The 12,766-nt window shown below is 32.1% G+C and overlaps 1 protein-coding gene across 1 annotated transcript in view; it reads right to left on the minus strand.

Moving 5' to 3' along the window:
* LOC126748708 (transcription factor SPT20 homolog) overlaps positions 1-12,766 on the minus strand; it is a 70,177-nt gene that overhangs the window by 6,185 nt on the left and 51,226 nt on the right. Inside the window, exon 4 of the mRNA XM_050458094.1 lies at positions 9,362-9,819. Within this exon, the coding sequence (XP_050314051.1) occupies positions 9,362-9,819 (458 nt within the window). The remainder of the gene's footprint in view (positions 1-9,361; positions 9,820-12,766) is intronic.

The following is a 12,766-nucleotide window of genomic DNA, read 5'->3' on the forward strand; positions in this document are numbered from 1 at the left end:
CCAGATCAGCTTTTGCTAATCACCTCCTCGACTCCAAACATAATTTTCTGACAGCCAAAATACAAAAATACTGCATCAATGCAACAAAAGTAAAAAACTAGACTTGTTGGAGACAATGGAGATTAGTAAAGCTTTTAAAAGCCCAGATTTGTCCTGTGTTAATGAAAGGTTTTATTTTGATGGCCACCTAGTTTTTAATAACCTTAAGTAGTTAGATTCTCTAGACTCTTAAAATAAATGATGGTTAGATTTCTAAAATGTATAAAGTGATTTGATTGTTTAGTTGAGTTTTTTGTACATAGATAGTGCCACTTTATTGTAAGCTTTGTTTACTTATATGTCAGGTGTTTTGTGTATGTTATGGTAAGTTTTTGTTGAATTCTCCGTTTTTCGGGTTACATAATTTTAATTATTGTTTAGGTCTGATGATGCTCGAGTCGAGCAAAACATGTAACCTTCGTAATTTTATTAAATGTATTTGTGATGCTGTAGATTTCGTGTTTTTTTACCTTTTATAAAAAAGAAAATCACCTTATAGGTTCTCCTAAGACTAGCTACTAAGATATGAAATTAAAAAGTTAACACTTATAAAAAAGAAATGAGTTGAAACTTTATACGAAAACCAATTCAGAAATTCCCGAACATCTTAAAGATCTTACCAAAATAAATATTTTTTTCTACTAATTTAAAAACCTTTAAAAAATATGAAGAGCAGCTGAGATATGGAAAAGTACTTTCAGATATGGTCACTGAGATCTCGAAAGATAATAAAGAGCTTAAAATAGTAGTTCATAAACTCAAGAGGGCTTTAAACGTTCAAAAAAAAGCCAAACTGAGAAACAACATCTGTGTCACTGGATTCCCTCCAATAAAGTTAAGAACAAAGAAAGTACTTAGTTAGAAAGTAATTACTAGCTTTGAAATCAGTGATTCAGCAGCACATATTTTTGTTGAGGAGGAACTGACCAAAGAAAGTTTCCATCTTTTTAAGAGAACGAGAGCACCCAGGGATACTAACAAGTACATTTGGCATAGAAATGGAAGAATTCTGGAGCGTAAGTCTGATGGTAAGAGGTATGTCATTATTAGAAGCCAAATGGACTTAAATAAAATTCAAGTTTAACTCTTATTTTTATTTATTTCTGCTTTACTTGAATTTTTCTTTTCTTGAGCTATAATTAAATTAGAGTAGTTTTTCTTGTAAATAGTGATATTTAAAAACAGAAATCGAAACAAAAACTCTTTTGGAAATTTAAAAGTGGGACACGTCAATATTTGATTACTTCTGTCTAGCATTCATTATGTACAGCATGTTTTGGTGAACTTGGATTTGGAACTATGGATTACTGAGACTTGGCTGACTCCTAATAACTTAGATATGCAAATGACTGTCAAGGGGTATAACTTTTATAGGCATGAAGAAATGGGAGAAGAGGAAGTGTAGGTGTCTACGTAAGGAACAATATTAAAGTTAATTGTACTGAGGTTAAGAGGGTTGATAAGGGGTTAGAATATATATAGATTGGTATAAAGTTTAAAATGATATCCCTTGGAATTGGTGTTGTTTATAACCACAAGTTTTACAAATTTTAAATGAATCTGTTGCTGATGTTATCCCTATTACTGATGAAATATTGGTAATGGGCGATTTAAATATTGATCTTTTGCAGCAAAGTAAGGAACTAACATGTTTGATGACTTCTTGGAGCAGCTACATTTACACCAAATAATTAAAAAACCCTCTAGGTGTATCAGATAAAATCAGCCTTCTTGATGTAGAAGCCTTCTTCATAGTTTTGTGAAATAATGAGTTGCTGGAATAAAATAACAATCATGAAATCATGAAACTACTGACCAGTAGTTTTTGATCTTCATATGCCTCCCTAAAAAAAGCGTTAGAATTACAAAGCCGCGATTTCCCTGGTTTACTGACAATTTACAGGACTGGAAAGATTATAAACAGGCGCGAAACTTTTTTACATAATCGGTAAGAAATGAAAAAAGGGCTTGGGAATTGCTCTGGAATTTGTGAACCGTAATAACTCAAAACAGAATATTTGCAAACCATTACAAGATATGAATATTTATAAACGCAAAAAAAATTAAACAAATGTATCTCAGAGCCTAAACCACCCGAATAAAACTAATTTATATTTTGTAAATTCTGTCCGTTTTGTAATAAAATGTCAACTAACGTAAACCAAAATACATTAAATTTTTTCAAAAACAATAAAGCCACCGATGAGGTTTTTCAATTTACTTCGATTATTGATACTGATGTTCTACAGACAATGAACAATTTAAAATCCAAAACTTGCTCTGATGGTCTTAACCTTGATATGGCGAGATTGTCTTGTCCATTTATTGTGTAAATTTATTTTGGTACATATTTTTAGTTTCTGTTTAGAAGAATCTGTTTTTCCAGCTCAGTGGAAAGAAGATGTTGTAATTCCACTTCCAAAGAGCTCTAATGTATCGACTATAGCAGATCTTCGGCCAATTAGTTTCCTGTCGGTGTCCTCCAAAATTTTCGAACAGATTCTCCACAAATTTTCACTTTTTTGAATGTTAATAGTTTAATTCCGATATGCTCAGTCGGGCTTTCGAAAACAACATGGGACAGCGACGGCGTTGATGAAAGTAATAATATGGATTTTCAGACAACGTTGTTGCTTTCTTTAAAGAATACTTAATTGGACAAAAACTTAAAAAGAGGGTCGTGTTGGATAATAATTTATCGGATAGATTAGATGTGTTGTTTGGAGTCCCACAAGGGTCGATTTTAGAGCCACTTCTATTTGTGATTTTCACAATGGATATAAACAAATATGTAAGAAATTGTAATATAGATCAATACGCGGACGATACACAATTATACGCTGTAATCGGTTAACGGATATTTTTGAGGATGCGGTGAATATTGGGTTAAAAATGAATGCAAATAAGTCAGCAATTGTGTATTTTGGACCATATAATCTTTATATTAGCATTGATGGGCGTAAAATAAAAATTTTAAAAGAATTCAAAAACTTAAGATTAATTCTAGATTAAGAACTTTGGTTTAGGTCCCAGCTAGGTTTTTTTTAAGTTTTGCAAAATAAAGTGCCAACCTATATTTATGAAAAACTAATAACTAGAACTACTATCCATGATCGCGACACACGTTTTCAAACTATGGAAAGATTACTATTTTTACCATTCTATATTATTTAAAAGCCTTCGATAAAATATGTCACAAAATATTTTTGGTTATTTTACATTATATAGTCCTCTCAACCAATACTGTTAGATTTTTAAGAAACTTTCTGCTAGATAGGTCCCAGTCGATCAGGCTTGATAAACAATATTTATATTCTATAACTATCACGCAAGGAGTCTTACAAGGCTGGTCAATTTTATCCCCACTTACATTTACACATCTTTTTTACTCAACTGTCTTAATAAATGCTCCTTTTAACTTTACGCAGATGACACCTAAATTTATTTATTCTTCGACAGGATCGATGTTGACGAGGGCTGTAATACTATGAAATACTCCTTACATCAATTATAAGCAGACGAACCAACTAGTAATAAACTAATATGACTTTTATGGAGGATAAAACTCTAATGTTTTGGGATTCTGCACCAATTATTGTATTTCCCAGCTGAGTCAACGGTCTACTACATTTGTATTTACATTTACTTTAAAAATATTTCTTTATTGATTCACATTAAAACGGTTAAGCACGATCACGAAGGTGCTCGCCAAAACTTCTCATCTAGATTTCGCCGTTTTTTGATGGAAAGATTGACTTGTTTCTCATGAACAAGTTTTGAATTATGATACATCATTTTGTTATTATCTTAAAATTGTACCGTCACAAATAAAGACATTGATATTATTAATATTTTATTTTGTCTTAATCATTTTAGTTTTTGAAAACGAAAAAGCATTATTTTTACTTTTTAGAGCGATAAGCGTAAAAATCTGTAAAGAAAATATACAGGATCCTGCAACAGTGCGTCGTCTTCCATAAAGCCTAAAAAAATAAGGTCAAAAATTTCTAACCTCTTAAAAAAATGTTGGGACCTGATAGCGCATATCCGGAAAATATTTTGAAGTATACAGGGTGCTTCAAAAAAGTAGGGCGATATAAGCAGCTTTTCTTTTAAATGGAATGCCATTCTTTTTATTTTATTTTTAAGACCGCCTTAGGCTACCTAGTATATGCGCTAATTATGGCTGCTTTGTCATGCGCAGTTTGACTGCAATAATTTTTTTTATAAAAAAATCTAAAAATCATTACATAATTTAATTTCATCTTGATACTAGAAATGTTAATTCAATGTCAATATTGGACTTAATTAGGATTCTAGAAGAATGGAGAATTACTTTGACTTAAATTGTTTCCTTCTGTCATATACAGGATGTTCGTAGTTAGCAATCATATTTTACAAATTTCAAAGCTCCATTTCTCGCTTTTTTTTTAAATAGAACCCCCTGTATATTTTTTATCCATTTAATGAAGATTTAATACATGAACATTTTTTATTATATAAACATATTAGTTATCTTTAGTCGTTTTTAAAATATTCACGATAATAATTAAACAAGCATATTAAAAATATTTATCACTTTATTATTATTACATTAAGTGTTCAATATGTCCTCCGTTTTGTTCAAAACATAAATTAATACGCTCCTGAAAACTTCTTTCTACTTCATGTAGCATTTGTGGAGTTACTTAAGCAAACGCATCCCGTATTCTCTGCTCCATATCTACTGCCATTGTAGGTGGATTTCTACTATAAACAATTTCTTTTACAAAACCCCATAAAAGAAAATCTAATTTTGTTTGGTCAGGTGATCTGGCTGGCCAATTAATAGGTCCATTCCTTCCAATCCATTTTTCTTCAAAGGTTACATTTAAATATTCAGTGACATTTCGAGAAAAATATGGAGGAGCTCCGTCCTGTTGAAACCACATTCGGTTTCTAGTAATTAATGGGACATTTGCAAGTAATCTAGGCAGTTCATTTTGTAAAAATTGAAGGTACATTTCTCCATTGAGATGACAATTAAAAAAATAGGGACCGATAATGGTGCTTCCAATAATTCCACCCCACACATTTAATAATCACCTATGCTGGCAGTCGATCTGCCGCATAAAATGGGGGTTTTCGGATGAATAATAATAAAAGTTATGTCTATTTACTGATCCGTTTTTATGAAATGTTGCCTCATCCGTAAATAGGACATTATTAAAAAACATGGGGTCGTTTTGTAATTTATTTCTGCTCCAAGTACAAAATTTAAGTCGATTTTGTATATCCCTATCAAAAAGTGCTTGATGTTCATAGATGTGGTATGGATGAAAATGATTTCTTTTTAAAATTCGTTGCACTCATCTTTCACTTATTCCAACTGCTGCTCCGATATTTGACTGACTTAGGTGAGGATCTTCGGTTAGCGTTAATAACACATCTAACTCTTGCTCCTGATTAGTAACAGGCCTTATTCTATCTTGCTTGGAATAACAAACACTCCCTGTCTCCACAAATCTTGCTAGTAACCTTCTAAAAGATTTTTCTTCTGGACATGTTCTATCAGGATAGCGCGCCCCATACATTCGAGAGGCTAAGAGGCAATTCTTTTCAGATTTCCCCAACACAAATATCATGTCAACCAGTTCGTCTTTGCTAAATTCATTTTATATGTATGCAATTTTCTTTCAGATTAGATTTCTGAAACAAAACTCCAAATTTCTTTTACAAACAAAGTTACGATAATTCAAATAACTGAATACTTAAGCTGATACACATATAAAAATGATATTCTCATTATTTTGTTCAGAATGCAGATTTCCTGGTTCTTATTTAAACATTTTATTATCTACGGATAATTATCGTGAATATTTTAAAAACGACTAAAGATAGCTAATATGTTTACATAATAAAAAATGTTCATGTATTCAATCTTCATCAAATGGATAAAAAATATACAGAGTGTTCCATTTAAAAAAAGCGAGAAATGGGGCTTTGAAATTCGTAAAATAGGATTGCTAACTACGGACACCCTGTATATGTACAATTTAAGTCAAAGTAATTCTCCATTCTTCTAGAATCCCAATTAAGTCCAATATTGACATTGAATTAACATTTCTAGTATCAAGATGAAATTAAATTATGTAATGATTTTTAGATTTTTTTATAAAAACAATTATTGCAGTCAAACTGCGCATGACAAAGCAGCCATATTTAGCGCGTATACTAGGTAGCCTAAGGCGGTCTTAAAAATAAAATAAAAAAAATTGCATTCTATTTTAAAAAAATGCTGCTTATATCGCCCTACTTTTTTGAAGCACCCTGTATACTTCAAAATATTTTCCAGATATGTGCTATCAAGTCCCAACATTTTTTTAAGAAGTTAGAAATTTTTAACCTTATTTTTTTAGGCTTTATGGAAGACCGACTGTTGCAGGACCCTGTATAATATAAATATAAGTGCATTAGGGATACTTTTTATATAAAATCCCAGATTTTATGAATAAATTCCTGATAATTTTTTTTACTGTAGGATTATTAATATACTTCTAAGTAATTTATTTAGTGACATGTAACATGTATATTTTTTTTGATATTTTGTTGACTTTTGTTTTCTTAGTAATAATACATTTTTTGTACATTTAACTTTTTATGTTTATTAATCATTTTTCGAATTATTATATTTTGATCTACATTTTGATGAACCCATATTATTAGGTCTTACATGTTTAGAGTATCCAAAAATTGTTTAAAAATATTTTTGTATCAATATATTGAATCCGGTGTTTAAAAATTTTAAAATTTCAATTTTTGTTTTGTAACTGACTTTTTATGTATGTAATTAATTTTTATTGCAGAATAACTAAAAATATCTGGAAAGTTTAAGATATTAACCTTCCGGTAATAACGTGCGGGCTGCGAGCCCGCATGGCCGATAATTGGCCGGTATTTTCCGAAGAATTCCGAATTTCCGAAGTAGGCGGCTGTACCGCTCAGTACCTGTTGTGATTGGGGGCTCCAATTTAGTGTTAAGCGCTAAACAGAGTAGGGTGCTTCGAGTTGGAGTTAGGCTCTTATGCGGACTCTCACTCCGCACGTTAGTGTTTATGCTAATTTTTTAAGGTAACAATTTTTAATTAATTTCTGCTTTTTGCAAATTAATAAACTTAAATATTCGATTACAGTGGTTAATATGAATTAGGAAAGGGAACAAGAATATCTTGGCCAACTCTTCGATGAGGTTGTGACTGATGAGGAGCCATTTGATGACGAAGAGACTCAAGATCATAACACGGATGATGAGCAAGATATTGATGACCCAAACAACATCTTGGATCTTCCAGATGAAATAATGGAAGAAGTGGCGCACGAAAAAGCTGCATATTACATTGGAAAAGATGGCCAAACCAAGTGGAGAAAGCAACCAGGAAATTCTCAGGTACGGACAAGCGCCCTAAATATTATCAAAATTCTCCCTGGGGTAAAGAGAAATGCAAAAGGGTTAAAATTCGCCGCAGAGATCTGGAGTCTATTTTTCACAAATGAAATGTGGCAAGTCATCGTTGATAATACAAATATCTACATTGGAATGTGCAATTTAAATCCAAACAACCGACCAGCAAGGCCCACAGACATTATTGAGTTGAAAGCGCTTATAGGATTGCTTTATATACATATGTTCGATGTCAAAAAATAGTCGGGTAAATGCCTCCGACTTATTTAGAACAAATGGAACATCCATGGAAATATTTCGTTTGACAATGTCTCAGGAAAGATTCAGATTTTTGTTGTAGTATATCCGTTTTGATAATAAAAATACTAGAATAGAGAGACAAAAATATGACAAATTAGCACCGATCCGGGAGATCTTTGATTCATTCAATTCTAATTTGTCTAAATATTTTTGTGTTTTTGAGCTCACAACAGTGGATGAAATGTTGATGGCATTCCGAGAGAGATGCAGGTTTGGAGTATATATGCCCAATAAACCTAACCGATATGGTATCAAAATATATTCTTTAGTGGACGCAAAATTGTTTTACACTGCGAACATGGAAATTTATGTTGGGCAACAACCGATTGGACCTTATAAAGTTGAAACTGATAATGTTTCCCGTCTTTATCACCTCATCTCAGGAAGCAGCAGAAACATTACCATGGACAATTTCTTTACCAGCATGGCTGTTGCTAACGCCCTTTCAACAAATCATAAACTCACGATTCTTGGTACTATTAGAAAGAATAAAATAGAACTTCCCCTTGAATTTGTCCAACCTGCTAAACGACCCAACCAGACAAGCATGTTTGCATTTCAAGACAAAGCAACCATAGTATCGTATATTCCCAATAAAAATAAAAATGTGCTTATGTTATCAACTATGCACCATAATGAAGACAAAATAGACCAAGAAACTGGAAAACCACAAATAATAGTTGATTACAATCAAACTAAAGGTGGGGTTGATACAGTGGACAAGATGTGTGCGGCCTATGATTGTGCCAGAGCTACTCGTCGCTGGCCAATGGTTATATTTTTTATGCAACTTAATATAGCTGGAATAAATTCCTTCGTTATTTTCAAGAGCAATTCAAAATATATGGATGATACACCTCGAAGAAGAGCTACTAATAATCGGATACCACGTACCATTAGACTTCGCCTTAGGGAAATTTTACATTTACCACTGCAGGAAGAGTTACCCAAACCAGAAACCGCAAACAAAAAACGACGCTGCTTTTATTGTGATAGAAAGAAAAATAGACCAATGAGATTTAGCTGTGCATACTGTAACAAACCTATTTGTTTGGAACATGCCAACTACATGTGTAGTGACTGTATGGCTGGTGAAAGTGACGAAGATTGACGATATTATTTTAGTCAGAGTTTAGGGTAAAAGTTTTATTTTTGTTTTTTGAAATGTAATCATCTTTTGTTTATGTTGAAAGTTTGTTAGAAGTTCTGTTTTTGTTTTTGATAATGATATGTTTTGATTCTGTGATTCTTACAATTTAAAAATTGTTATTTTTTATTCAAGATTTTCTGGGCTTTTGGATTTCAATAATTTACCTTCAAAATGTGTAAATATATTTATATTTGATGTGTTTATGTGATATGCGAGGTGCGAGTCCGACGTTAGTATTTATGTCACATAAGTCCTCGTTAGTACCGGAAGGTTAAATAGCCTGGATTTTGTAGCACATCAAAACGCAAAAGAAGACAATTTTTAAGAACTTTATCCAAACATCGGATTTTACGGCTACCTATCATTTTCATTTGGCCAAATTTATTTTGATATGCTAATACTTTTTGGAAAATTTTGGTTTAAGTACTTACCAATTCTTGTTGTCGCAGGATGTTGATGTTCTTCCGGTTGTAAAGCGATAACTTGTTCTGGTGCAAAATTTGCGGGATTTTGCAATATTTTAAATTGAGTCTGAGCGGCAGCAGTTTGTTTTGTTTGGTATCTCTCAGTTTTTTCCTTTTTTTGCTGCTCATGATACTGAAGTTTAGTATAATATTCTAGTTCTTCATCAAGGCTTCCAGGCTTGGGCTTTATGACAGTTCTTGCTACAGGATTCGCTTTTTGAATTTGTTTTGAAACAAAAATTTCAGAATTAGGAACAATGTCTTGTTGCAATTGTTGTTGTTGTTCTTTTTTAAGCTGGTTAATTCTTTGCTGCTCGTAAGCTGCATTCTGATGAGCTAGGAAAGCGTTATGGTAGGCCAGAATATTCTGAGCCACTGGATCTTCTTTCGATCTCGTTTTTGTCTTTAGGGTATATACGGTTTGTCTGTAAAAACAACGTTTATTTATGAACCAATATACTAATTTAAAATTATCAGTGATGAGATTATATAATCACTGATAATTTTGAATTAGTATATTAAATTAGATTATATAGTTTTATGAAAAATACTAATGTCCCTCAATATACAGGGTGTCCCGGAATATGTGGCAAATCTCTCGGATTTAAGTAGAAAATAAAAAAGTAACATGGAACTTTTCTATAAAAAAAAATTCCATAGGCCCTTCCTACGAAGATACAGCCTCTTAAAGAAGCCGCTGGAAATCGGTTTTTCCTAAATGGCTTTAAAATACTTTTTATATTTTATTAAAAATTTTACGTGATCAAGACTACTAAGGATAATAAGATACAACCTCTTAAAACGCAGTCCTTAAAATACATTTACGTTGCTGATTTTACCAGAAGCGGACTAGATTGTACATAATTGAGCCGCTCAGAGGAAAAGTGGTATATGTCAGTATTTTTAATTTTTGAGTTATACCATTAATTATGTTTCTACTGGTCTAATATATTCAGTCGAAAACTGGTATAAGTCAAAATTTTAACTTAGCTAAGATAAGAGCTTCCTAACGTTATTCCTCTCAACATAATGGATTCCTTCGCTGGAATAGTGGTATAAGTCAAGGCACCACGCTGTTCCGATGTCGCGCCAGGTCCTATTAAACTCACTTTTTCTTGTTTAGTCAGGTTTTTTTAGTATTATGGTACATAGTGTGTAGATCACTGTACTGTAGCTGTTACTGTAGCTAAGAAAAAATATATTATAGAACTTCTTCAGTGGATTCCCCCGATTCAGCATCAGTTCTTCCTGGACTTACTGACAAAAGAAGATGCTGTTGACAGTGGTCCATTATCCGATTCTGATGAAGATTAATTTGTTTAATAACTTGTTCTTACTCTCCTTACTGTAAGTTTAGTACGTAAGATAAGTAGTAGTAATGTTTTGCTCTTCAAGCTCTATATTTTTTTAACACTTTTATCAGTAATAGATATCATAGTAAACATACTACAGCTATTATTTTTCTTTGGTTCATCAGTTTTGTGAAATTTGGTTAACTTTTACGAGGAAAAGTGATATAACTCTTCAAGTTATACCACTTTTCCGCTATGTTTTTGAAAAAAACTTACTGGAAGAATGACATTGGGCGGTAAAAATGTAATTAATGGACGCAATCAGTAAAAATGTTTACCATATGAAATTTTAGTACAGGGTTATTATAAATACGAGTATGTACAAAAAAGTAAAGAATATGTTACTGTGATTTTTTAATTAATCCAGATGCAAAATATCAATTTTCTAAATTTCTACTTTAAGGGAGTTAGACCACTTTTCCGCTGAACGGCTCAATTGTGCTTAAATTTTTAACACCTCTTAAAAAGACTCTGAAATAATTAATATGGATAGCTTAAACCTTAAACTAAAAGCACTCTCGTTCATTATCGATAAAATAAACCATTTTGGAGAACAAAAAAGAGAATCATTGTTTTATTGTAATCAAAAGGAACCATATGTTCATTTTTTCAGCGATGCGACAGTTATTGAAACAACAGAAAAGTTCCTTTATAAGTTGGGTAATCTGAAGTACATTCTTTTAAAAATGCAGTGTGGTTATTAGAAAGGCATCCTAACAAAACTGTTTAAAAAATGTAAACCTATGTTTTTCTTGAAACGAAAAAACAACCTGAAAACAAAATGTAATAAATAGAGAGGCTAATAATTCAAAACAATTAATTAAAAACTTTATAAGTAGGTTCAACTTGAGCTCCGTGACGTCTGATACACTCGCGAGTACGACGAATCTTGGACTTCTGTACATGGTGTCCCAAATTCGAGCCTCACCATTAGGATCTCGTAAACTATGTAAAGGAATTATTAATAATATTAGGCAAATTCTTTAAAAGCAAATTAGGGAACATTTTATTTATTATAAACATTAATCGTTGGTTGCAATAATTAGTCGACCTAGTATAGCAGCTATTTGCAAAATAAGCTATATCGCGGCTCATATCTAATTAGGTAACTGTGACGATGTTGAATTGCTTTTTGTATGGAAATATTTTTCAATTAATTCAATAAACAGTTTTAGATGGGGAATCTTCTTTGTCTTGCCCTAAGTACCCAGCTATTACAATTGGAAGAGATACGAGGTCGGTTAAATTGAGGCAAAGTTGCGCAATTTGGTGGTGAATAGTTCTGAAGATATTTGGAAAAAACCGAATATTCACGATTTCATTTTTATTTTTTTACGACTCTATTTGAATAAATATAACAAAATAAATTACTAATTTTTTCTATATTACAAAATGATGTCGTCAGATTTTCAAACCGACGTTTCGTATTTTAGCTGTTATCATCAAATTTGTTTTTTTTAATACGGCCCTGGATTTTTTATTACGGATTTTAAGAGCCCCTAATGTTCCTAAACCAACACTTATTCAAAAATTTTATAATAATGACAAAAAATGTAATGGGATTAAAAACAAACACCTTTTTTTATAATAACGCATTAATAAAAAAATCTTAAACATTAACATAAACAGAGGTTTAAAAATAACACAATTAAAGCAAATATTCAAATATAATTATAGTAATCCGCCTACTTGGATGCATTTTCGTGTCAGTCTGTGAATTTTATGGATACGCTGAATAATTCTTGCGGGGATAGCCCTGATCTCCCTTGTTAGGTCTTGACGTAAGGCTTTAAGATTTTGGGGCGTATTTTGATAAAGACGGTTTTGAAGAAATCCTTAAAGAAAGTAATCTAAAGGGTTTAGGTCGGAGCTTCTAGCGGGCCAACGTACGGGTCCTTGGTTTCCAATCCATTTGTTAGGGAACAATTCATTTAATAAATTGGTGATGCATTCTCCATTATGGGGTGGTGCACCGTCCTGTTGCCACCATAGTTGGCGTAATACACCCAAAGGTTCTTCC

Source organism: Anthonomus grandis, chromosome 22, assembly GCF_022605725.1.
Source record: "Anthonomus grandis grandis chromosome 22, icAntGran1.3, whole genome shotgun sequence".
Classification (NCBI taxonomy): Eukaryota; Metazoa; Arthropoda; class Insecta; order Coleoptera; family Curculionidae; genus Anthonomus; species Anthonomus grandis.